The sequence below is a fragment of the Bombus vancouverensis genome, unplaced genomic scaffold (genome assembly GCF_051014615.1).
Source record: "Bombus vancouverensis nearcticus unplaced genomic scaffold, iyBomVanc1_principal scaffold0036, whole genome shotgun sequence".
In the NCBI taxonomy this organism is placed as follows: domain Eukaryota; kingdom Metazoa; phylum Arthropoda; class Insecta; order Hymenoptera; family Apidae; genus Bombus; species Bombus vancouverensis.
Window position 1 is genome coordinate 76,742 of NW_027468927.1, and position 27,204 is coordinate 103,945.

General features: G+C 38.0%; 2 protein-coding genes across 5 annotated transcripts; one reads left to right on the plus strand and one right to left on the minus strand.

The window, feature by feature from the left end:
* On the plus strand, positions 1–25,773 carry LOC143304471 (uncharacterized). 2 transcript variants are annotated; one of them, XM_076626963.1, is made up of 7 exons: positions 1–1,233; positions 8,522–8,660; positions 8,881–8,934; positions 9,034–9,079; positions 9,155–9,243; positions 9,481–9,570; positions 9,672–25,773. In XM_076626963.1, the coding sequence occupies exons 1-6, from the start codon at positions 1,198–1,200 to the stop codon at positions 9,519–9,521; spliced, it is 405 nt and encodes a 134-aa protein (XP_076483078.1). In that variant the 5' UTR covers positions 1–1,197; the 3' UTR covers positions 9,522–9,570; positions 9,672–25,773. The 2 variants fall into 2 exon arrangements, 1 of the variants encoding a protein (XP_076483078.1); XR_013061133.1 differs by lacking the exon at positions 8,881–8,934 and having other exon boundaries at positions 9,349–9,570.
* On the minus strand, positions 3,611–8,670 carry LOC143304470 (uncharacterized). 3 transcript variants are annotated; one of them, XM_076626961.1, is made up of 2 exons: positions 8,552–8,670; positions 3,611–7,065 (listed from the first exon to the last, which is right to left on the minus strand). In XM_076626961.1, exons 1-2 carry the CDS (start codon positions 8,572–8,574, stop codon positions 5,142–5,144), a joined length of 1,947 nt encoding a protein of 648 aa, XP_076483076.1. In that variant the 5' UTR covers positions 8,575–8,670; the 3' UTR covers positions 3,611–5,141. The 3 variants fall into 3 exon arrangements, 2 of the variants coding, with proteins under 2 accessions (XP_076483076.1, XP_076483075.1); XM_076626960.1 differs by lacking the exon at positions 8,552–8,670 and adding an exon at positions 7,560–7,676; XR_013061132.1 differs by lacking the exon at positions 3,611–7,065 and adding an exon at positions 7,448–7,684 and having other exon boundaries at positions 8,552–8,570.
* Positions 25,774–27,204: the final 1,431 nt, after the last annotated feature.

The following is a 27,204-nucleotide window of genomic DNA, read 5'->3' on the forward strand; positions in this document are numbered from 1 at the left end:
ATTTTTCGAGAACAGAGATTAATCGATCTTTATAGTTACCGATCGCATCAGTGTCAACCTCGTTAATGTTGACCGCATCTTCCGCGACTTTACCACAAGCGTTAACGACCTTTGTTTTACAAATAACGAGGCTATTTTGCGTGATATTTACGTCGAATCCCTGGCTCAAAATCTCGCGACCAATCATGACGTCGTATTTTAGGTAATCGTCAGCAAGGACATGAAAAACTATCTCCAATGTAAGACCGTTAATACAAACAGTGGACAAAATCTGAAGTGTACTCTTAATACAAGTATTCCCGATCCCCCGCATCACTACCACATCGGTTATTCTTTTACCCGAAAATTTCGAGGCTAGGGACTCTTTGATTAACGAACACTCGGCCCCAGAATCAAAGTAAAATGGATACGACTCACCCAGATGGCTTAATCTACCAGCCGGAGCTTCCACTACACAGGAGTCGATCCGGCGTTCGTCAATGGAATCGTAGTTTCTTTTCCGCGATGATGGGCAATTAGGCGCGATATGTCCCTCCTCGTGGCATTTGAAGCAGGTCACCTTCGACGATGCGGCTGGTCGTTTTTCCTTCGGGTTTCGTATATCCTGCTCCTTCCCCGTTTGTGTTTGCAGGCGACACTCCGTTCTCCTATGTCCGTGAGCACCACAGCGGTAGCACTTAATCCGAGGAACTGATAGCCTGCTTCGTTTAGCTTCAGGTTCCGTTAGTGAATTTCTTGGCGAAAATGTCGGCTGATCGTTGTAAGGGAGAATCCTCATTTCATCATGAAATTCATCCTCAGTCCTGATATTATTCGCGAGCGTTAGTCGCCGAAAGCGTCGATCTTGTGAACTCAGTATATAAAGGGCGAGGGCATTGATCACTTCGGGCATCGTTAGATCTTGCAACTTCATCTGCAGCATGGAGCGGAGGGGACTACCGTACGCTCCCGGGCATTCAGTCTCCGACGGTCGTTCTCTGGATATCCTTATTAACGCCGAAGCGGCTGTCTCTCTGCCACCAAAACGCGAAAGAAATTGTTCCTTAAACGTTGGCCAGGTAAGCTTTCCACCGCGCACCATTTGTGAAAGCCAATGCGCAGCAGAACCCCTTAGGGCGCGATTTAGAGCGGAAAGTAACGCACTATCTTGCATCGGGTGGTCTTTCAAAATCAGATCAGCATGAGAGCACCACGCGGATGGATCGGCGCCCGCGCCTTCGGGGTCAAAACGTGGTAACGTTGCATCCTTAGATTCCGTACTCGGTCTTTGCTCCCCCGGTTTGTGCGCTAGCGTCTGAATTAACTCGCGCATAAGGACCATTTGCTCTTGTAGCACTTTAAACGGTTCTAATCCCACTTCTGATGTCGGATCACGATTCGAATTTTGGGCGCGCGACGACTCTTCATGTGGACTAGCCATCGTTTCACAAAGCCGAGATTTTATTTACACGTATATACAGGTCTATCACTAAGCTTAACAAATAATAGGTACAACTAGTAATAAGTCTAACAAACACTAAGCCTAATGAATAATACGATCTACGAATAATTAAATTAAATAATACTATTAGCAATGTTTGAGTTCAAACGAATCCACGGTCACCGGGATAACTCCTTACTAAGCGAAACTAACTTAGACGCAAATGCGATCGTCGAAAATGCTCGATGTATCACTCTCCAAGGCAATCGCAAGAATGCCAGCCTCGTGGAGATTTTTCTCCCTGTACGATTGCATTTTGTTTTCTATACCCGTTTGGAAGCATCGAGAAGGTTCCAAACGCCGTTGCTAGGCAGTTTCTGCCTGGAGTTTTGATTACTAATACAATGTATGTCCCATTGCCGAGGCAACATCACACGTGGCTAGGCCCGCTCTCGAGGCCGCATGCCGCCACAACCACATTTCTCGGAAAACACATACAACCACTCCAGACCTCCGTTAGATAAAACATCCATCCCGTGACCGTGGCTACGTTCAGCGACCGATTGTCACCTCGAACCCAATCTCGCTTATTACAAATCTTAAGCAATTACAACTATAATAAAATCTTGGCTAAGGTACTAGAGGATGTTCCCAAAATTTCCAAGGAAAGGCTTCGGCTTTCCTTTCATCTCCGACATATATATATATATTTTTTATACATTTGTAGTTGCGCACAAAATTTATTAAAGAAAAGTGTTAACAATGTGTTTTCATGATTTGTTTCTCGCGCCTGACTTCCATTAATCCCTAATATTCCTGTCGCCATGACGCGTATAAATCCAACATGGCTGCTCATAAATGTCATCAGTAAAGTTTTAGTGGCGGGTCTTTAGTTTTGTTTGATATCGAAGTAAATTTTCGTCTGTCGCTCGTTTTTCCTTATTCTACCGCAATCAGAACATTTATTTATTAACATTATTTTAAAGTGACAGTAGTATATCTCGTGTGAATATACGTATATATATATGTTTATGTTGTGTGTTACTTCAGTATAGCTAATGTTTTGTAATTCTTTGATCGCGTTATTTATTGTTTCGAGTAGTTTATTTTATAGAGCATTCGATAATACAAAACATATGCACTCACACGTACATATATATATATATGTATATACATATTTATATGCCTATTTCTCTTGCCCGTATAGTGTTCATACGAAATGAAATGTTAATTATTTGTTTTATATTAATTTCTTTTAATAAGATAGAACACGCACACGCACACGTATATATGTATATATTTCTGGCAAAGTGATTTTCATTCAGATTCTTTAGTGATATAGTGTTGTGTATTTGAGGTTATGTGTCAATCATTTGATTTCATATATACATATATATCTTGTATTGTGACAACATAGTATTGAAGGTTTTGTTTCTAGATTATTGTGCGTTTAATGTGTGTTTACATAATTGTGTTTGATGATAGAATTTCTGTATGCAATTCCTCGAATCGTTGCGGTGTTAATTATTTTGAGCGTTTGAGCTATCGACAGGTTGTCGCTTAGTCCCAAGTGTTGCGTTGTGTGTTCTATTTCTTTTGTAGATTATTAATAGTAGTTTTAGTTTAGAAAAATAGATTATTTATATGTTTATATAGAGACATGCATGTTTCATAATCAAATTCTTATTTTATAATGTTTTACCGGTATATAGGCTAGTTTTAAGTATGTATCTTAGATTGTAGAATGCACATAGATTAGTAGTAGTTTAGAAAAATAGATTATTTATATGTTTATATAGAGACATGCATGTTTCATAATCAAATTCTTATTTTATAATGTTTTACCGGCATGTAGGCTAGTTTTAAATATGTATCTTAGATTGTACAATGCACATAGATTAGTAGTAGTTTAGAATATAGATTTTTATATGTTTGTATAGAGACATGCATGTTTCGTAGCGTAGTTCTTATTTTATAACTCTTTACCGGAACGTAGGCTAGTTTTAAGTATGTATCTTAGATTGTTGATTTGAATCAATAATGTAGAAAGAGCATACATTAATATAATTTATATATGTATATATACAGACATGCATGTTTCGTAATGTAGTTCTTATTTTATAATTCTTTACCGGAATGTAGGCTAGTTTCAAGTATGTATCTGTTTAATAGAATGCGCACACATATATATATGTTTCTGACAATGTAACTTTTATTTCTTTAATAATACAATATTGTATGTTTTATGTATTCGTTTGATTATTAAGTCTTAACTTCGTATATACTTATATTTCATAAATTGTGTTACGTCGCGTAACACTCTACCTAGCCGAGGCCACACACCGCGGGCAATGTGGCAACCAGATGTCTTCGGATACTCGCAGCGTATCCTCCATAGTTTCAAGGACCTTCCATAAATCTCATAGATTTCCTAGGAAAGGTCCTTCAAACAAAACAAACATCTGGTTCGGAAGAATTTCCAAAGACTATTGTCTACCACGGCTTAACTAAGGAAAGTTGGTTTTTCGCACGTACGCTGCAACTGTCCTCCCACTAACCACTTTCTCTCGAGGGCGGTTAAGACCCTTCGTTTAACCAATTAGAAACGAAGCCTATTCCCTCACTCTCCTAAATAACATCGGCACAAACAAATCCGATGGTCCCGTGCGCTAGACACACCCATCCTTAGCTTTCCTCCGACACATCATCGTCTCCCAGTACAGTACTGATTTTACATCCTTCGAACGGTCAACATCCTTCCACCGGGTATACACACCCGCAGATCAGTCACTCGCTCATCTCGTACATACGCATCAGCGTAACTGTCTTCGTTATAAGTTGTTGGAATAAACGGTGAAATATAACTTACTACTGTGTCATATTCATTTAACCACCTCTGTTATCTTAATCGAAACAGGGGAACGACTACTTCGCGGCGTCGATTCACCGAATCGTAGCGAGAATTTACGCCTCTCGCTGACGCGTTTTCCTCGCGACCGCGTCTCTCCGCGAACGGTCGTAACAAATCGATAATATTGTATTTGTTGCATAGTATTATAAGCATTAACTCTAGTATTTACTAGTTCATTACATGTCTAGCATATATGTTTATATTTATATGTAACTCTCCAAGTTGATTGATTAAAATATATTTATATATACATGTATATCTGGTGTTTCAATTATTTCCCCTTTTGTAGTTATTCTTATTTCCCGGTTTATTTGTTTGGTTCGTAACTCGTTCAATCCGTTGGCTGGTTTCATTTATTATTTCTTTTTATACTGATTGGATTTATTAGTTGCCCTCGCCTTGTTAATCCTTCCTTTAGTTTCGTAGCGCCGTGTGTTCGTTTGTGCATTCAAATCTTTATTCGCGCGTTTTGCATGGGATAGTTTTCTTGTTCTCGTTACGGCGCGTGCGGAGCGCGGGACGTGACAATATGTACGCGTATATACAAGACTATCACAAAGCTTAACAAATAATTAAGTCTAATGAATAATAAATTTGATGAACAATGAAGTTAATAAATAATAAATTATACGAATAATTAAGTTTAACAGATAATAAGTCTAATGAATAATAAGCTTAACGAATAGTAAGATTAATGAATAATATGATTTACGAATAATGAATTTAATGTACACTATTAACAATGTGTTTGTTGGGTTCAAACGAATCCACGGCCAACGAGATAACTCTTTACTAAGCGTAAAAATAATCTTAGGCGCAAAATACGATTGACGAAAATGCTCGAGGTGTCACTCTCCAAGGCAATCGCACGAATGCCGGCCTCCCTTGAGGTTGTGCTGTTTGATCATCGATATTTCGTTTTCTTTTGAGGTATAGTAGCAGGTGGGTAACTGAGCCGCATATTGCTCCTAATAGGGCGATTCCACATCCGTAAGTTTCACGTAACTGGTATCCATGTATGGCTATATCTATTATCGTCTTGATTAGTTTAAATATTACAAGTATTCCAAATATTGCTGCACTGACGGTTCCAAATTCCATAAAACCAATCCATAAGCTTGATATGGTATTTTTTGCTATTGTCGTTAATGTGTTTTCGACCATCATTCCCAGAATGTTTACTGTTCCAGGGACGATTGTTTTTCCTGTTGCTCCTCTGGCCAATGTGTTCAAAACTGCAGATTTTTCTGCCGGGAACATGACGTGGTCCCGAAGTGCATCAAGGTCCTTTTGGGTGTATATTCCGCTCGTGGCCAACGACGATGGTGCTGAATATTGCCACGTTTGACGTACATCCGGGCGGAGTTCCTGTGGTGCAATTGTTTCCATGGGTTTTGGTACGAATTTGTGCCAGAGTCCGTCGATATTGTATAGTGTAGGTAATACCGCGCTACATTCTCTGTGGTTTCCGTGTTGCGTTAGAATGTGTGTTTTTGGCGTTAAAAATGCGGTGCGATTCCCTTGCCAAACGGGTAGCTCCGAGTAACATTCTGTTGTATGTCGTACCTTTACTTGTACCGGAATGCATTTGACTATGTGGACTGCTTCTCCTGCGATCAGGGCCATGTGTCCTGGGGTTTTGGTTATGGTATATGCAAATTCATCGGGCAGTAAGATTGCTAAGCTTAAAGCATTCTCTATTAGTTTCTTCTGCGTGGTACATCTTTGTGTCAATATATCATGGTACAATGTTGTCATTTGTCGTTTAATATGTTTCTCTACGTAAATGAATTTTGAGTTGACGTATGCGAATATGTCCAAGTTTTCGACTGCTGTTTTTCTTTTGGAGATGAACGTATTTCCTCTTGTTGTTTCTAACAGGAACAATTTGGGATGTTCGGTGGATAGTAGGGTATATCCACACAGTGGCTGTTCTCCGGTTTTAGTCAGTGCAAATGTTACTTCCTGCGTTGTTAGTGCGTAAACTGGTTGTGCTGATTCTCTGTTGGTTTTTATTTCTTGGATCTTTGTAGCAATTCCTTCATATAGCACATCGTACTGATCAAATTTGCATGGTGAGGGTGGTTGTGGTTGCCAATAAGTGTATCCGTCTTCAGCGTCTAGACAGTTTCCTTCGCTAAAGGTACATACCGTTCCTGATTTCAGTAGAATTTTGTTCGCCTCGATCCGTACTGGCACGACTGCTGATTTTAAACTTATCCTCATTGTTGCTTGTACGACGACCTTTTCCCAGCTCCCGTATGGGTCTACATACTGTGTTCCCTGGCAGCTGCTGTCGTCTGTTAGCTTGCCGGCTAGGACAAGCGACCTTGTTTCTGTTGCATTATCCTTTAGGCCAACTATAAGGTTTTGTGGTCCGAGTGAAAACGTGCCGTCTTGGTGCATCCTTGCGCATTGTTGGGCGGTTGTTTCATGGAGGTATTCGGCGAATCCGTTATGCACTGCCGACGTGTGAGAGTGCATGCCACAGTAATATACAATTCGAGTTATTTGCACCTTGCATTGCCTTACGTTGGTAAATTCAAATTCTGAGAGTTGAAGTAATTGTATATAAATATCTTGGGTTTCAGTCAATGTAGGCTGTATGCTGCAGTCCCCGATGGAGTTTAGAGAGATAGTGGTAACATTGAGGTGGTTGCCATTGCAGTCATATCCTACCAGGCCGTGTGTTATTTTGATGAGGGTGAGTACGATGACTAGGCAGTTCATCTTCCTATCAACAATTTATTAAATCGTTTCTTACTCTCGGGTTTATTAGAAATAAGAATAACTTTTTATTATTATTATTAATATATAAAAAAAAAGTTTATATGTTTTTTTTGTGTTGTTTTTTTTTTTATTATTATTATTATTTTTTTTTATTACAATTATAGCTTGTCTTTGAATATATATATATATATATATATATATATATATATATATATATATATGTGCGTGCAATGGTAAATATGACGACTTATTTTACGAGTCACTTAGATTATCAATAGATATCGCCTACTTTACAACATGCGTGTATGTATATATTGTTAAACATTAGGTGAAAGTTATATGCATAGTTATAAATGTCATTTGTTTACAGGTGGATAGCAAAAGTATTTGGTTTCGTGAGTGGCGTACAGGTGCTTTACAGTTCTACGGTACGGATTGCTATTCCTTGGACTAAAAAAAAAAATTCTTTCGATGTCTGTCAGATTTTTGTAAACGAACATGCATGGAAGGATTTTCTGCAGAGATTCAAAATGCTCTCTGGATTCCTCGTGAAACGTCTGGACAACATCTACATGTTCTTCCATCCGTCGTTCAGAGAATGGTTGATGAATTCGCCATCAGTTCTATACACACATACAAAAATAGTTAATATATATATTATATATTTTTTTTTCTTTTTTTTTTATATATATATATGTTTCATTCGGACCTGTTCCTTGTATGAATACTGTATCTCTGTATATAATATAATATATATAATATGTTATGATTATGTTAGTTGTTATTTATTATATGTATTTTCCTTAACTCTCTCCCCTTTTTTTTTGTTGTTGTTTTTTTTTTTTATTAGTACCTAACATTACTATTATGATGCTGTATTACATTCTATTGGCTATTATTTGGATGTGAGCGCGACGAATTTTTCAACATGGCCGCTCGCGTGTATCTTTGGTATGGCGTTGGTTTAATGTCAACAGTAGCGTGTCGTTGAAATAGTTAATTAATTGTTAATCACTATAATTTTACTTAGTAATGTTTTTGTAATATTGTTTTGTGTTTCATGATATTGTGTGTGTCAATACCGTGTGCTACCTTAATGTGATAGCATGGATTGTATTGTTATCGAATTTCGATAGTCATTGTTTTGATTATACGTGACTTGCATTTATATAAGTCTTGTTTAATTTAGTTAATGTTTTTTGTGTATTGTGTTACCAGATATTTTGTGTAGCGTAACTTTATTCTTTTGCACCGAGTTCAGTCATGTTGTTAATATTTAGTTAGTCTATCTTGATTAATTTCTAACCTATTCCTGTGTTTATTAACCTTTCTTATTTTCCCTATTAATTTATTATTGCATGTACTTGCTATTTGCTATTATTTTGTGTATGATATGAATTGGTTTCTTTATTAGTGATTAAAATCTACTTGTTAGATTAACACTGTCTGTAATTCTTCAGATTCTACTCTTTCGTTGCTGCATCACTTACCTGGATCGTTCCCGCAACATCATCCGATTCTTTGATATGCCTTGGATACTTACTACGGCTGCCTTCTACTACGGCTGCCTTCAATCGTCTTATATCTGTGGTCATAAAGGTGGTGTTTAATTTATTTAATTTAATATATACATATAATGCATTGTATGTGCGACCACTATTGTGCATTACAAATTAACATCACAATACTACGTAGATTAATACATAACCAAATATCCCCTTACTCCGGTTACATTTATTACTAACTCTCAATTAATCTATCTTGATTATTTTCTAACCGCTTTCTATACTTTATCAACTATTTTATTTCTTCTTGTTAGTCTGCGAAATTCATGCATGTACGCTTCCTTGTATGGTGATTAATTGTTCACGAGGTAAGTTGCACTTTCACCGTTTTAGTTATTCGTTGAACTAGCTCGTTTCACATTCAAACAGTAATTGGAGCACTTGTAATAAACTTCTTTTCTTTTCAGATTTCCGCCATCTGTGTTGTTCGATGAACAGTGCAATGCTTCCACAGTATTGTTATAACATTTAGTACTGTTGTATTTTGCATTAAGGCAATTGAAGTTAATTGGTTCATTTATTTTTCAGCTGGCTGTTGTACATGGTGTTTCGCAAACAGAGATCCATAACCTATTTTGCACGTGAACCTTCTCGTATGATGATTACTTGTTCACAAGGTAACTTTCACTTTCACTCTTTTAATTTTATTGAATCAACACGTTGTATATTCAAACAATAATTGGAGTACACATGATAATTTTCCTTTTTTTTTTCTTTTTTAGGTTTTCGCTATCTGTATTATTCGACAAACAGTGTCACACTTCCTTTTGATTTATCCACAATATAGTTATAACACTTAGTAACCTCGTATTTTGCACTGAGACAATTGAGACTAATTTATTCATTTATTTTAGGTAGCTGTCATACATTATGTTCCACGAACAACGATCCATAACCTATACTTGCACGTACACTTTCTTGTATGTTGATCACTTGTTCACAAGGTAACTTTCACTTTCACTAGTTAATTGTTCATTGAGTTAACACGTTTTATATTTAAGCAATAATTGAAACACATATAATAATTTTCCCTTTTTCCTTTTAGGTGTTCGATATCTGTATTATTCGACAAACAGCACTACAACATACACTACTGCACTACGTTGCCCACTGAAATCACTTTATTCATTGTTTATTTCGATTATGCGCTAGTTTTAGCTTGTTTAAGTGCACTGTTCGCGGAATCCCTTTTACTTCAATCTTGACGTTTTGGTTCTGCAGGATTTCTAGCACTTTATATGGTCCAGTATATTGATCGGAGAATTTTCCTTTACTGGGTTCTTTTAGTAAATATATCGAATCTCCTACTTTAAAATCCTGCGGGTTGATTCGTCGGTCGTAATATTCTTTTGATCTTAGTTTGGATTTTATTAAATTTTCTCTTGCCATTCGTTGTACGGTGTTAATTTTATCGAACAGGTCTTCGAGATATTCTGCGTATGTTGGTTCCATGTTCTCTTCGATTATTACTTCACCAGTAGGTTCTCTGGCTAAATGTCCAAAAACTAATTCGTGCGGGGAGAATTTCGTTCCTTCGTGTACAGAGGTATTATAAGAAAACATAGCTAATTCTACCCATTCGTCCCAATTTCTGGAATTTTCAATGTATAATTTGAGATATTCAATCAGTACGTGGTGAGATCTTTCGATTGAACCGTTACTTTGTGGATGATATGCCGTCGTGGTGTATTGTTTGATGCGGAATCTCTTTGCTACTTTCTTCATTTGTGAGGATGTAAAGTTCGTTCCTTGATCAGTGAGAATAGCTCTCGGTGATCCGAAACGACAAATAAATCGCTTTACAAAAGCGTCCGCTATCTCGGCTGAAGAGATTCCTCCTAGTGGAATCCCAATTGAGTATTTTGTTAATAAATCTTGGATGGTTAATATATATTCATTTCCCTTTTTTTGGTAATGGTCCTACAATATTCATACTAATTTTATCGAATGCTTTACCTGGTGTGTCTGTAAGTACCATTGGTTGTTTTGCTTTTATTCTTGTGAGTTTCTTTAATTGACATTCCTTACATGTTCTTACGTAATCTTGAATTTCCTTTTTCATATTTTCCCAATAGTAGTGTTGTCGTATTCTTTGATAAGTTTTGGTAATTCCTTTGTGTCCTGCTACGCTTGATTCATGTTTTTCTCGTATTATGTTGTTCCGCGCTTCCACAGGTGGAGTAATTACTTCTCCACTGCAAATGGTGATGGATAAGGTTTTTTCCATAAATATTTCCTTTAATTTTCTGATTGTATATCGCCAGGGTATTTCCTCCAAGTTTCCTTTGCTAATGCTAAACGAAGTTAACTGTTTTTCATTTACTACGTCTAATAGAGATCTTAGCGAGTTTAATAAATTGTCTGGTGTTATTGGAATATTTCTATTTTCCTTTATCGGTAGGGATACAATGTATTTTCCGGAATCGTAATTCAATCTTGCTTTTTCTAACATTAAATCTTCATAACGAGGCAATTTTCCCGTTTCCTTCATTTCTAAGGCTCCTTTATCTATCGGTTTGCCGTGTATATCTATAAATACTACTTTATGGTCACTTACTCTTGCAATTGAGTCTCGGGTTTCCGAAATTTTTAGTTCCGCAATTATCGTAGGTCTCGTGTCCTTTTCTTGTTGTTGAATTAGTTCTGGAACTACAGTGGAGGTTTCTTTTTCGCTTGTCGTGTCCGTGTCTTCCTTTCTCGATTGGTTATTTCTCTGTCTGTACTTACATTGATTTCTGTTAGTGCTTGGTCTAAATATTTTATGGAGGTTTCTTCTATTGTAAAATGTTTTCGGGTAAAACCCTTTCCTTGGTTTTTGGAATCACTGGGTTGAGGCAAGACGCGTGGTTTGGCTTCGAATACGGGAGAGTCTTCCGTTGACGTGTCTATTTCGAATCTTTTTGGGACAGGATAGCGAATCGGTGAGACTTCCTCTCTCTTTCTGATTGGTAAACAAACTTCTGGAGGGTTCCTAGATAATGCGTCTGCGTTTGCGTTCGCTCTGCCTTCTTTGTATACAATATCAAATTCAAAGTCCGATAATTTTAATTTCCATTTCCAAATTCTAGAAGTAGGATCTTTGATAGAATGCATCCACACTAAAGGTTTATGATCGGTTACGATAGTAAACTTTCTTCCGTAAAGATACGGTCGGAAGTGCATTGCGCTGGAAACAATTGCCAGACACTCCTTTTCTATGGTAGTGTCACGTCGATTCGGGGTAATTTCACGTTCCGCACGCAAGGTGAGAAATTCGTACTTAAATTTTGATTGTTATTAGAAAATTTATTGAACACTGACAGAGTAACAATACAGAATGGTCAAACAGCACAGAAAAGAATGTTCTTACAACGACTCGAGAGGTACTTTTATATATCAAGGACCCGGCTCCTGTGGAGGGGCTATCGTTGGATGCCGGTCACATAGGGTTTCTATTACTGCTTAGCCATCATTTTGCTGACCAAGGTATGTGAGGCATAACCATCCTTTCGTTGCGTTCTCACGACCACCGTGACATTCCCCCCTCCTTAGCTTCGCTTTGTTCCGCTAAAGGCTCTGGTGGGGCTTCCAAGTTGAATGATCCCCTCATCTTCGTCTTCGGTGATATTTTGGAAGGTGACCGTCCTTGGTACTGTTGATGTTTGATCGATCCTGCTTACGCGAGCGGTAGGGCAGAGTATTTTTATACGTACATTTTTAGGAAATGATCGGCGTAGACATTCGAAAAGTTTACATTTGTACATTACATATATTGTTCCTAGTCCTAGGGCTATGATTCCTAATATTTGTAGTGTGAATATGCCATATTCCTTCAATGAATTTATGCGTCGCTCAAATTGCAGGCTACTGATTTGTGTTTGTAATGTGTCGAGGTTGGCTTTATATTGGTTAAAATTGTGAGTTACTTTTGGAGCTGTTTCTAATATTTTCTCTAATATTGGAACATCTGTTTCTTCGAAGCTGTATATGCTATTCTTAAATTTGGTTTCGTAAGAGATATTTTTATGTGATCCTCTTATTTTCATAATATTATGATCGTATGTGATTATGCACCCGGTTTTACTGCTAATTAAGCTTGGTTGTCTAATTTCTAGGATTTTATGTGTCTTACATAACACGTCGATTTGTACATTTTTCGCAGGAATAATAATATAATGGTTTTCCGTCTGCAAAGGTACGAACGTCAATTCTTCCAGCTTGAAGACAGCAGTCGGGCAAGTTTTGACCGTCTGTCGATTAGTAATTAATTCTGATCTGCATTCAGGTGAATTGATTCTATTGTGACTCGGTTGAGTTCTTTTACAAATGTGGATGATTGCCGTTCGTTTACAATATTTGTTTAAGTAGTGACTATCGACAAAGGTGTATTGTTCTGAGTCGGTTAGTATCAAATCAGTTTCTATTACAGGCGCAATGAATACAGAGTTTTGTTTGGAAGGTATCGGGTAAATTTTAGTTATTTTCCATTCATTGTTTTCCAAAAGCGGCACAGTTATTGTATATATAAGTTTGTTATCTCTTATCCATACCTTTAGTTTGCTTAGATCTAGAATTAGTTGAAAGTTTTGAACTGAAGGTTCGATATGGTTAGTCATAAAGTTTTGTCTCGTTATTTGGTCAAGTGTTTTTAAGAATTGTTCAGGTTCTATAACTTGTGGGTTTATGATTCCTTGTTTCCCTAACATAACAGTGTTAAAAATTTCGTCGATGTTTATATGGAGTTCTGATATGGTAGATTCGGTTTGAATTAATAGGGAGACTAATATTTCGTTTTTTTCATTGTGGTTTTCAATCTTGTGTATATCGTTGGCTAAGTTTTCAAGTTGATTTGTTTTGGTATTGTCTAGCACGCGTTTGATGAGTGCGGTTTGGTTACTAAGAATTGTTTTTATTTTATTGTTGGAATCAAATAATGTATCGATGTTCTTGTTAATGAGTTCTAAATCGTTTTCGTCGAGAGTTCCGAATAAAGTTTTGGATACTGAGCCTATGACATTGAGCAATCCGCGTTTGCTTTTATAACGCAATAATAATTTGAGTTGCCGAGTCAGGTTTTGAAGATTTCTGTACTTAAATTTTAGGCTGCTTATTTCTGGTATGTAAGCGCAAGGTGGTTTACATTGACGGTCTATTAAATCTATTACGCGTTGTAATCTATTAACTTGGTCAATTGGATCGTTAAGGCCTACTATAAGGGTGATATCTATTTGTTCGTTGTACAGATAGCAATTGTCAATGTGTTCCAGGAATATGTTGGCGTAATTCAATGGTTTTACTTCTAGATCGCTTCTAATGTACTCGAGTGTTATGATGATCCATATTATGGTCTTCTTCCTGAAAGGTAGGGTTTTAGCCTGTTACCGTGGATTCTTTGCGTGTGACCGTTGGAATATTCGATAAGATAGGTGGGTGGATTGGATGAGAGGATTTCTGCAGGTCCTAGCCATTCGTGGTCTAGCTTGTTAGTTTTGTGATCGTTATGTACCCATACTTTATCTTTTACTCGGAATATCGTCTGTGTTTTAATAATTTTTCGCATTTGATCCCTCTGGTATCGCTTTTTGTTAGATTCGGTAACTCGTCTTGCTTTAGCTATATAGGCGTTGTGTCGATTTTTCCAGAGGTTAAACAATTGTTCTCTGGTTAGGCTAGGAGTGGTTGATATTGAGGATGGCATGTTAGCTTGTCGTCCAAATGTTAGTTCGAATGGGGTATGTCCGGTCGTCTCGTGTACTGAAGTATTATATCCCATGCATATTAATTTTAAGTTTTCATCCCTGTCGTTCTGTCGGTCGGTCGTACAAGTTCGAATAAGGTCCTTTACTACGGCATGCGTTCGTTCAAGGGATCCGTTAGATTGTGGATGGAAAGAAGTGGTTTTTATGTGTCGGATTTTGAAAGCCCTTTCAAATGTGTCCATCAATTTACATACGAAATTTCGTCCCATGTCCGTCAGAATACTTTTTGGTGCGGAAAATATGCACACATAGTGATCCAAAAGTTCGTTAATGATTGAGTTGGCTGTTTGGTCTTTTAAGGGTATGAGGATGAGATATTTGGTTAATTGATCTTGGATAGACAGGATAAACTGATTGCCCCGTTTGGTTTTGGTGAGAGGTCCGAATATGTCCATTGGGATTTTGTCATTAGGATTAAGCGGTGTGTCAGTTATCATAGGTTGTTCCTTGGCCCTGATACGATTTAGCTTTTCTCGTTGGCAGGTTTCGCAGTTTTGTATGAATTCTGTAACGTCTTGTTCTAGGTTTGTCCAGTGATGGTGCTCTTGTATTCGTTTCACGGTGCGGTGTATACCTAAGTGTCCTACTAATTCGTTATGATTTTCGCGTAGTATCGTTTGTTTTTGTTCGTTATCGTAGTCTACTGGCGGATCTTGTCCAAATATTAATTTAATTTGAGGGAATCTAGTTGTTAGAAACCTTAGCATGAGTTGAATATTTACCTTTTCTAACGTGCTGAAGCTATTGTCGTTTATTCCTATTTGTAAGCGTCCGGTTCGGTGTTTAATAAAGTGTTTGGTTAATTGACGCAACCAATGCTGTTCGTTAAAGTCTCCCAGTTCGGTCTTTGTAATTTGTTTAAAGTGTGGTCTGTTAGGTTTTTGGGTTATCGGAGCTGGGGTGATATTGATTTTCCAGTCTATATACTCGTCATAATAGTCCGGGTTTTCTACATTGGGTTGGATTTCTTCATTAGTGATAGGATACAATCGGGATAGAGCATCTGCAGCTGTATTTTCTTTTCCTTTTTTGTATTCGATTTCATAATCGTACTCCTCGAGTCTCAAACGCCATCGCATGAGTCTCGATGAGGGGTCTTTAACATTCTTTAACCATTTCAAGGCTTGATGATCGCTTTGAATTTTAAATTTTCTACCAAGTAGGTATTGTCTTAGTCTTTTGATTGACCATACTATTGCTAATAACTCTTTCTCGGTTGTGGAATAATTCTTTTCAGGAGGGTTCAAAGTTCGGGATATATAACAGCATGGATGTCCGTCTTGGGAGAGTATTGCTCCTAACCCTTCGTTACTTGCGTTTGTTGTTAATGTGAATGTTTTGTCAAAGTCTGGATATTGTAGTACAGGGGCTTCGCAGAGTTTTTGTTTTAGTGTGTCAAATGCAAGTTGTTGTCTATCGGTCCAGTAGAATGGAGTGTCCTTTTTTGTGAGATCTGTCAATGGTTTTGCGATTTTAGAAAAATTACGTATAAATTTTCTATAGTATCCAACGAGTCCTAAGAATGACTTTATGTGGGTCGCGGTCTTTGGTGTTTTAAAGTCTTTCACGGCTTGAATCTTTTTGGGATTAGGTTTTACTCCTTCCTTTGTTACTACGTGTCCTAAGTATTCTAATTCCGGTTTCAAAAATTCGCATTTGTCCGGTTGTATTTTTAATCCTAAATTTTGTAGTCTGTCTAGTATAATGGCTAGATTTCGGTTATGTTCTTGGATGGTGCTCCCGAATATTATAATGTCATCCAGGTATACGAAACAGTTATTTCCTATTAACCCCCGTAGCGCGGTATCCATCATACGTTGAAACGTCGCCGGTGCGTTTTTAAGGCCGAAGGGCATGCGATTATAGTGGAAGTGACCTTGTGGGGTTGAGAATGCAGTATATTTTTTGGAATTTTGCTCCATAGGTATCTGGTGAAATCCTGACGAGAGGTCTAGGGCCGAGAAAAATTTAGCTTTGCCTAAGTGCTCGAGTATTTCGTCCGAATTTGGTAAAGGATACGCGTCTTGGTCTGTTTGCTCGTTTAATTTTCTAAAATCTATAACGATTCTCCATTTTTGTTTGCCTGATGCATCTAATTTTTTTGGAAGTACCCAAATTGGTGCGTTATATGGACTGTCCGATGGTTCTATGATTTGTTTGTTTAACATGTCGTTGATTTGAGTCTCGATTTCCTTTTTATGACATTCGGGCGGTCTATAAGATTTGATGTTTATAGGTTTGTCTGTCTTGAGTGTGATTGTATGTTCTGTCAAGTTGGTACATGGTAATGAGTCTGTTTCCATATTAAAAACGTCTAAGTAATTGATGAGGATTTTCTCAAGGGGTTCTCGAAGTTCTGGATCAATATGTTTGGTACGTATTATTTGTGCGAATTTATTAATTTGGCTTAGTTTATCGGGTTTCTCTATTTCGTTTGTAATGTGACAGATTTGCTTACCAGTGTTGATGAAACATACTGTTGTGGGCTTTCCTTCGATGTATTGGGCTGAGATTAGAGTTTCGCCTGGTCTTATCTTGCTATCGGTTTCCTGGAATGGTAATATAATTTCGTCTAAGGTTAGTTTATTGTTAGTGACGCTGTATTGATACTTTGTAAGGAATGGGAATCCGATTATTCCATCTTCGATTAGGGGAAAGTTGTTAGGGACTACGTAGAATTGATGATTTTTCTTGAGCATGGTTAAATTGCAAATTTTGTTAGTGGTATGTTTGTCACTTCCCATTAGGAAGGTTTTTGGGTTAGAAGTTTGGACGTTTAGTGAGGCTTTTTCTTTTATAAGGTTGATTCCTGCTCCGGTATCGATGAGGAATCTGGCTCTTCCTCCGTCTCTTCGTTGCAGTACGATTGATAGTGAACTTCCGGTGGTGGTGCAGTTAACTCGAGGTAAGCTTCCTCTGGGTTCTCCGTTGTTTGGTTTACTCGAGGTGGAATCTTTCCTTGGCTGGCGAATGGAAAATTTCGAGAGTAGCATTTTTCGGCTGTGTGTCCAATTCGTAAACACTTTGGACACTTCGGTTTCATGCGGTCGTCTAATGGTCCGCTAGGTAGCTGAGCAGAAGTTTGTGGCTGTGAATCGGTAGTAGTTCGCTTGGATACTAATGTAATGTTGTGAGATTGATTCTTTGGGCGGTTGGCAACACGATTTGCTTCTCGTAACCATTGTTCTCTATCAGCTGCTAGTTGTTGGGCAAGGTTCAGGTTCTTTGGATCGCTAGATACCACCATCTGTCCTATCTCGTATCGTAAGTTGAGCAAATATGTTTTAAGTGCTTCGCGTTCTTCAATATCTATAGCTACGCGTCGTTCTGTTGGTGTGCGGTTTTCGTTTTGGACTGCATAATTTAATTCGTTTAGCTGTTGTCGGAATCTGGAGTTAAAAGATTGTACACTTTCTGTTGCCCCTTGTTTTAAATTCTTTAATTTGTCCCTACAGTTGCTAATAGTTGTTGGTGTTAATACGTGTTGTCTTAAGCATGAATATAAGTCTTCGAACGAGTTGATTTTTAGATATCGTATGTTTCGTTTCGCGTTGTCGGTAATCTTTTCGATCAGTATGAGATCTAATAATAGCTCTCTGTCACTTGCCTTGCACCTAGCTCTTGCTTTGCGGACCGATAAGATGAAATCTTCAACGCCTACGTCATCTTGACCACGTAGTGTCTCGACAGTTCGTATGGCCTTATCTGCCTCGAGTCCTCGATCTTCGTTGTAGTTGTTTATTGGTTTAATCGCGGCGCGGCTAGATGCCGTTTTAAAGCTTCTAAACTCGTGAGTTAGGCTTTCAAATTGTTCAATCAGGGTAGCGATTAGTTCGTTTTGTTTAGCGGTACTCTTGTCAGTTGGGTTCATGCTGAGAAATATGACACTTTCGGCGGAAGAAGAGTCACTATCTTCAGAACGTATTTCAGGCTTACGGTTTCGATAATGTACGAAAGCCAGCTTACCGAGATTCTTTGCAGATCCTTCTTTTGATCAAGGAGGTGACCGTGGTCCTTCGCTGTAGAATCCGTAGAGTTCCCGTTGAAGTTTCCTCTTGATGCGATGAGTGGATCCTGGCAGGATCGCCAATTTTGTCACGTCGATTCGGGGTAATTTCACGTTCCGCACGCAAGGTGAGAAATTCGTACTTAAATTTTGATTGTTATTAGAAAATTTATTGAACACTGACAGAGTAACAATACAGAATGGTCAAACAGCACAGAAAAGAATGTTCTTACAACGACTCGAGAGGTACTTTTTTATATCAAGGACCCGGCTCCTGTGGAGGGGCTATCGCTGGATGCCGGTCACATAGGGTTTCTATTACTGCTTAGCCATCATTTTGCTGACCAAGGTATGTGAGGCATAACCATCCTTTCGTTGCGTTCTCACGACCACCGTGACAGTAGAGTAGTTTTGTTCGGCGGAATTTAATAGTCTTGAGGCATACGCAATCGGCAAATCCTTTCCGATTGGCCCTTGACTCAGTACACCGCTTATTGCATATCCTGATGCGTCTGTGGTAAGGTTAAAAGGTTTAGAAAAGTCTGGATATTGTAGAATGGGTTTCGTCATTAACGCTGTTTTTAAATTATTGAATGCATCTTCTTGATTTTCCGTCCATTTGAAGGGAGTATCTTTCTTTAATAGTTGTGTCAATGGTTTCGCGACCTTGGAGAAATCGGGTATAAATCTTCTGTAATATCCTGCTAGTCCCAGAAATTGTTTGATATTTTTCGCCTTCTTTGGTCGTGGAAATTTTGATACGGCTTCGACCTTTTTTGGATCGGGTTTCACGCCATCCTCACTAATTATATGTCCCAAATAATTCACCTCATGCCGTAAAAATTCACACTTATCGGGTTGTAATCGTAATTTGGCTGTCCTCGGTCTTTCCATTAATTTATTAAATTTAATTTCGTGTTCCTGGAGAGATCTGGAATAAATCACTATGTCATCCAGATAGACGAATAGTTCTATTCCTTGCAGACCCGATAATACCGAGTTCATTAAACGTTGAAATGTTGCTGGGGCATTTTTTAATCCAAAGGGCATTCTTTTGAATTGAAAATGTCCGTATGGTGTCGAAAATGCCGTTTTGTGGGCGTCCTCTTGCGACATACGGATCTGGTGAAAGCCTGATGCTAAGTCAAACGTGGAAAAATATTTTGCACTTCCTAATTGATCCAATATTTCTGTGATGTTGGGTAATGGGAAGGCATCGCCAATCGTTTTATCGTTCAATTTTCTATAATCGATAACTAATCTCCAGCGTTTATTTCCTTGCGAATCGGGTTTTTTGGGCACAATCCATAACGGGGAGTTATATGGAGATATTGATGGTTCCACTACGTCCGTATCTAGCAATTCTTGAATCTGTCGATTTATCTCTTCTCGATGTATTGGCGGATATCGATACTGTTTGGTATTAATTGGTATATTATCTGTGGTAATTATTCTATGTTGCAGAACTTCAGTTGCCTCCAATGTATCTCCTGGAATATGAAATCTATCTTGATTGTTACGAATCAATTTTTTTACATTTTCCTTTTCTTCTTCGTTCAAGTGTTCGAGTCGTAATAACTCATTTATTTTTTCGTATCTACTTTCCTTCGATTTTAAAATTGTATTACACGCTGTCCTAGGAAGCGGGGAGGGATTTTCAAATTCCTTAATTACCATCGTCGGTGTTGTAAATTCGTAATCTCTTGAAGTAGTATTTATTACTCTTATATAGCCTTTTCCTTTATGATTCCTCACAACTGCATTTCCGAAATAGATTCCCTTGCTCGGCTCGATTCTTGGAATAAATCCCTCTTTTATCTCTGGATTAGCGATATTAATTGAACACGTTATTGAACTTCGCTTCGATATAATTATTTTCTCCTTAGTGTCGAAGGGAATATAAATATTTCCCCATTTGATATGTTTTTCTTCATAATCTAAACGAGCTTTACAACCTGCAAAAAATTCGGATCCTAAGATTCCGTCTTGATCGATTAGTAATGAATCATCGACTACGTGAAAAATAACCGGATGGCCCGCGACCTGTATTACCGTCTGCCCTAGAGAGACCAGGCTCGTTGCCGTAATTCCTCGCACTTCAATTGATTCTTTCTCGTCGATGATGGCTGAATCGGGTAAAGCAGGTTTCTTGATAATATTGATTTCCGATCCAGAGTCTAACAATAAACTCGTCTTGGTTTTTAGATTTGGGGAAACTATTCGTGCAGTTGGGGTCGTTGGAGAATCGTTAAATTTTACTGAAATAATTCGGAGAGGTCGCCTTCCGAATCTGAATTCAACTCTTGATGATTTTCCTTCGCCGGTTGCTTGTGCTTCGCTCTTTCCCTTTTGTCTTGAGATTCTGGATTCTCTGTCTGTGGCCTTGTTTGGTTGTGGGATGACTCCCCCACAGTATTTAGTGGCTGTTCGTTCGATCTTATAGTCGGCATTGCGTTCGCTCCGTCTCTCGTTATGGGTGGCTTAAAAAATGGAATACCGATGGTCGATATCCGTCAAACACTGGCACCGATTCGATCGCGTCTTTTAGCTTAATTGGCTGGGTATGTCCACCTGTCTGGATCGTTTCCTGTTGCGCTGTCGGCGGCGATTTGGGTGTTTGAGGTTCCTGTTTCGTTTTAAGTTCGAATAATCCGCTTTGTAATTCGGCGAGTTTTGCACTCATATCGCGAAAGTTCGCATCCCATGCTTTAAGCTTTTCCGACAATGTCAAAACCATTTCTTCGTCAAACGATTCCACTACAGTCGCCATTGTTTTTTAAATATATATTTTATTAACAAGTGTGACAACTTTAATCTACTATGGAGCGTGTCAAATCGTTTAAACCAACTTTAATCCTCCGTGAAGCGGATCCCACCGCTGCCACCAAAAATTTACTACTCTAAATGTTACGTATTAATTTGTTTGTTTAAATCGATCAAATCTTAAGTTTAAATTTTACTGAAAAAATTTTTTTTTTTATAGTTTGAGTTTGTATGTAATCTGAAGGGAAATAAGTTGAAATGATATTATTGTGTATTTAATTCCGATTTAGGTAATTAATTAATACGATAGTTGCTGCCACCAGAAATAGTCTAAAGACTATTTCAAAATATTTTATTTTTATTATTTTCTTTTGTGTTTAAAGGGTAGCGTTAACTGACGCTTAATGCAACTGGTAAACGAATTTCACTTTTCGGCTAACTTGCTATGCGCAGGGATACTAGCGCGGGAGAGGATTAAAGCTGGGTACAATGAATATTTTTCCTCGTTGAACGGATTTTTATTTTGACGTAGAATTGCTTAGGTTATTATATATATATATTTTATTAGCTGGATATTTATATTTTAGCGTTGCTGGATTAGATAGGAATATGAGATTGTTCGTTGTTTTATATAAATTTATTTTTACGTTCGACTTCTTCTTCTCTTTTAATTCCGCCGTAGTAGTTTGTCGTTAGGACCGAAACTCAATTCATTTACCACGATGAAGTCTGTCACCACGATCTTCTTGCCTTTTGAGTTTAATTAACGAGGATGATTCTAACGATCCTCTCTGCGTGGAACTCGTGTGATTTCGCAAGCCTTGCCCAAAGACGGGTAATATTTTACCAACAATGGGAGGAGGAATGCGAAGATCAGAGGATGTTTCAGTAGCTGAAAACACCGTTCGCACAAGCCGACACAACGGACAACACCTTTGTTTAAAATTTAAGCAATGTTTCTATCTTTAAAACCGTTCGCGAAAATGAATGAAATCGATCATAGGAGGTTTTTAATTCAATTCTCGAGGACAACGAGATTACCAGAGAAGAAGAAAGTTTTTAAAATTAATTCTCTTACCTTGAGGAAAAGGTGCTATCGGGTGCCATTACTCCAGGTGTTTCGGTGATCGACGAGGTTTGTTGGGTTTATTATTTAATCTCGAATATAGGGTTTTTACCAGCCTTTACTTTATTAAGCTATTTCGATACAAATTGAGTAACTCGCTAACTGAATTAATACCATAATGAGGACTTAAAATTTTCTTTTATTTAATCGCGACTCCTTTTTCTTTACCGAAAAACTAAAGACCCCGAAACGCAAAAATACTTATACAAATTCTAAACGCAGTAATGGGCGCAAAGAATGATGAGCCGTAATAACAAACGATCGCAAGATTTATGAACAAACTAATGAACGCTGCGCTATGTTGCTATGCTTATTTATAATGCCATCCCCCACGGGGTGGTGGTCCGCTGGGGGTACGCTTCCGTGGGAATCGGGATGTTGCAGTTTTGGGCTTCTCGGAATCGTACGTGACAAAATGTAAGTTCCATATTTCAACTTAGTTTTCTATCAGTCCTGTGAGGGGAACCCCCTCTGGTTGAAATCGTTGATACTGATCGTTGCGTGAAAGTTCGTTTTGCGAATGAAATTCCCGAAGAGGTTTTGGAGGCGCATCTTCGTCACCATGCTTCTGGGAGAAAGGGAATTTCCCCTGTTGTGCGCTATTGGTGTATGCGTGAGTTCAGCGAACTTTATCCCGGAGCTCCTTGTTTCGATTTTGATTTAGTGTAGCTGCTTCAATTTCGTTGGTTCGCTGTTTGATGTTCCTTATTGTTATTAATTTTTGATATATTTTGTTTTGTGTTCAATATATATATATATATATATATATATATATATATATATATATATTTAAATCTGATAGTGTTAGGTTATTTACGTTTGTTATTATTTATTATATATATTATTTTTTTATTTTTATATTGCCCCCCTTTTATATATATATATATTTTTTATACATTTGTAGTTGCGCACAAAATTTATTAAAGAAAAGTGTTAACAATGTGTTTTCATGATTTGTTTCTCGCGCCTGACTTCCATTAATCCCTAATATTCCTGTCGCCATGACGCGTATAAATCCAACATGGCTGCTCATAAATGTCATCAGTAAAGTTTTAGTGGCGGGTCTTTAGTTTTGTTTGATATCGAAGTAAATTTTCGTCTGTCGCTCGTTTTTCCTTATTCTACCGCAATCAGAACATTTATTTATTAACATTATTTTAAAGTGACAGTAGTATATCTCGTGTGAATATACGTATATATATATGTTTATGTTGTGTGTTACTTCAGTATAGCTAATGTTTTGTAATTCTTTGATCGCGTTATTTATTGTTTCGAGTAGTTTATTTTATAGAGCATTCGATAATACAAAACATATGCACTCACACGTACATATATATATATATGTATATACATATTTATATGCCTATTTCTCTTGCCCGTATAGTGTTCATACGAAATGAAATGTTAATTATTTGTTTTATATTAATTTCTTTTAATAAGATAGAACACGCACACGCACACGTATATATGTATATATTTCTGGCAAAGTGATTTTCATTCAGATTCTTTAGTGATATAGTGTTGTGTATTTGAGGTTATGTGTCAATCATTTGATTTCATATATACATATATATCTTGTATTGTGACAACATAGTATTGAAGGTTTTGTTTCTAGATTATTGTGCGTTTAATGTGTGTTTACATAATTGTGTTTGATGATAGAATTTCTGTATGCAATTCCTCGAATCGTTGCGGTGTTAATTGCCTTGTTAATCCTTCCTTTAGTTTCGTAGCGCCGTGTGTTCGTTTGTGCATTCAAATCTTTATTCGCGCGTTTTGCATGGGATAGTTTTCTTGTTCTCGTTACGGCGCGTGCGGAGCGCGGGACGTGACAATATGTACGCGTATATACAAGACTATCACAAAGCTTAACAAATAATTAAGTCTAATGAATAATAAATTTGATGAACAATGAAGTTAATAAATAATAAATTATACGAATAATTAAGTTTAACAGATAATAAGTCTAATGAATAATAAGCTTAACGAATAGTAAGATTAATGAATAATATGATTTACGAATAATGTATTTAATGTACACTATTAACAATGTGTTTGTTGGGTTCAAACGAATCCACGGCCAACGAGATAACTCTTTACTAAGCGTAAAAATAATCTTAGGCGCAAAATACGATTGACGAAAATGCTCGAGGTGTCACTCTCCAAGGCAATCGCACGAATGCCGGCCTCGTCTGAAATTTTATACGCACTCGTTAGAAGCATCGAGAAAGTTCCGAACGCCGTTGCTAGGCAGTTTCTGCTTGGAGTTTGATTATTGATACAATGTATGTCCCATTGTATCGGCACCTCCGACGTAACCTCACACGTGGCTAGGCCCGCTCTCGAGGCCGCATGCCGCCAGAATCTCACTTCTCGGAAAACCCATACAACTACTCCAGACCTCCGTTAGGCAAAACGCTTATCTCGTGAGCGTGGCTACGTTCGGCGACCAATTGTCACCTCGAACCCAATCTCGCTATCACAAATTTTAAACAATTACAGCTATAATAAAATCTAGACTAAAGTACTAGAGGATATTCCCAAAATTTCCAAGGAAAGGCTTCGGCTTTCCTTTCATCTCCGACATATATATTATTTCTGGCATATATATTTCGGGTTCACATTATGATTAGGGTTAGGTGCGTGTAACGAATCTTCATTTGTATTAGCCATTGTTGTTATGTAACAGAGAAGATATTTACTAGTACAAATATGATTATTACAGAATTTGACAAGTAGCCGTAGTAATTAGATACTCGAGATGCTAATGACAATAATCCTACGTTCAATAACGAATCCGCGGTCAGCGGAATAACAAAATGCGCTTCCTTCCAAAGTCCAAGTTGTACTCAACTTGCTTGTCTACGGTACAAGTATGACTAAACTAACTGTTGCGTCGCATGGAGCAGCGGAACCCCAGCCAACGCTACCTGGCGGCCAGCGGCCCACCTACCTGCTTCCAGACCCCCAATAAACTCAATGACCGGCCATAAAACGTCACCTTCTAGCTAAATTGTTTCCAGATGTGTGTCGAGCAATCTAGTTGTCTAGAAGCATTTCGGTTTATGTCCGGATTAGCAAAATCCTTGAGTTTGTTATGCTATTAAAAAAGGCTCGGAAAAGGCAGGTAGTCACCGAACGAGAAAACCCAACACATAAACATAGGATAGAAACGACTGGTTTTCCCCAGCAATAAAATCACCCCGGACACTGGTGAGAAATTCCTCATGTCCTGCTTCTTTAGCGGGGTCACGACCAATCGGCATCAAGCTTTCCTTCGGGGAAAACTAAGAGGGAGTCAGTCAGCAGTCGGTCAGTGAGTCAGTCAGGCAGCCAGTCAGTCAGTCAGCAACCTCGGGAAGTCTCAGTTCGCAGCAACGATTCGCGCTTACGCTCTCGCCCTCTCATCCCCTGATCTTACGTTCTAACCGAGTCCAACCGTATCCCGGTTGCTGTTAATTCACCACTCAGTGTATACACAGTGTCTTAATAAAACACAACTGAAAACCCGTTACAGCAGTGTGCACTTCAATTAACCACCTCTATTAGCCTAAACGCAATAGGGGATCGATCATCTCGCGGCGTCGATTGAACAATCGTAACAGGAATTTACGACTCCTGTTGATGCGCTTCTATACGATCGTGTCTCCCCGCAAGTGAAAGAACACTAACTTTTTGTTAAAACGTAGAATATTCACCAAGCGTAAAGACACTATGTAACTCGCTACTGAGACATCACGAGAGAGAATGACTTTCCGTCAGGGTGATGCTGCAGAGGAAAACTGTGATGGGGTGTGTCTAAGGACACGAGGTCATCGGATTCGTCGAGAAAAGCCCTTGTTCGGAAAGTGAGGGAAATTGACGTTGCTGTCAATTGGTCAATTTCCATGTTGGTATCGAGAAAAGGATGTTAGCCGCCCTTGAGGGAAAGTTGCTAGTGGGAAGCGTCGTTCGTGAAAAAAATACATTTCCCCTATCTTCACGTAGTTGGGACAAAAACTGTTTGTCTGTTTGAAGGACTTTAGTAAACTAAATCTTAAAATTTATAACGGGTTCTCAAGCTTGCTGAACATGTACTGTGGAGATGCATCGACATCTGGTAATCATTTTAGCCGGAGAATAGGGTCTGCGTGTGGCGAGCCACGGGACAGAAACCGTTGGAATGTTTACTGTCGAGTGCCGCTACAATTATTTCTTTTAAGGAGAGCTATAGAATTTCTCTATACCTCTGTTAGAGAAAGCGTTCATCCCTTGACCGCGGCTACATTCGGCGACTGATTGTCGCCTCGAGCCCAAATTCATTATCACAAATCTCGAACAAATACAATCGGATTGAATAACGACAATTGCTTAATTGCGGCTATAGTAGAATCTAGATTAATGTGTTAAGGGGTTTTCTCAAATTCCAAAGGGAAGGCTTCGGTGTCCTTTTATCTCCGACATATACATATAAATGTGATATAAATTATATCGTGTTTGGCCTCATTTTAATCAGAAAAATCTCACAAAAAAGTCAGTAAAAATTTAATTAAAAAAAATTAAACATAAGGTTTAACCATTGACTGATGGATAATTAGTATTCTTTCATGGACGATTGAATTCGGATCATTTTACACTACTCAACCGTCGAACTTAGTGGCGTGTTAAAGGGAACGCTAGGGTATGGTATGACGTTATAACGTAAATAGGTTATATGGTATGACGTTATACCGTATTACGTTATATGGGATGACGTTATAACGTATTACGTTATATGGGTTGACGTTATAACGTATTACATTATATGGGACGACGTTATAACGTATTACGTTAAATGGGATGAATTTGTAACGTATTACGTTAAATGGGACGACGTTATAACGTATTACGTTATATGGGATGACGTAATAACGTATTACGTAATATGGGATGACGTTATCACATAATACGTTATATGGTATGACGT

Bases quoted from the DNA above. Each gene is read 5' to 3' on its own strand.
- LOC143304471 (XM_076626963.1), top strand. From the start codon at position 1,198: ATGGATCGGCGCCCGCGCCTTCGGGGTCAAAACGTG. The intron at 8,661-8,880 runs GTGGTGTTTAAT...TCTTCTTGTTAG, and splicing joins TTATATCTGTGGTCATAAAG to TCTGCGAAATTCATGCATGT. The intron at 9,244-9,480 runs GTAACTTTCACT...CATTTATTTTAG, and splicing joins GATGATTACTTGTTCACAAG to GTAGCTGTCATACATTATGT.
- LOC143304470 (XM_076626960.1), bottom strand. From the start codon at position 7,645: ATGGAAGAACATGTAGATGTTGTCCAGACGTTTCACGAGGAATCCAGA. The intron at 7,066-7,559 runs GTTCGTTTACAA...AATTGTTGATAG, and splicing joins CAGAAAATCCTTCCATGCAT to GAAGATGAACTGCCTAGTCA.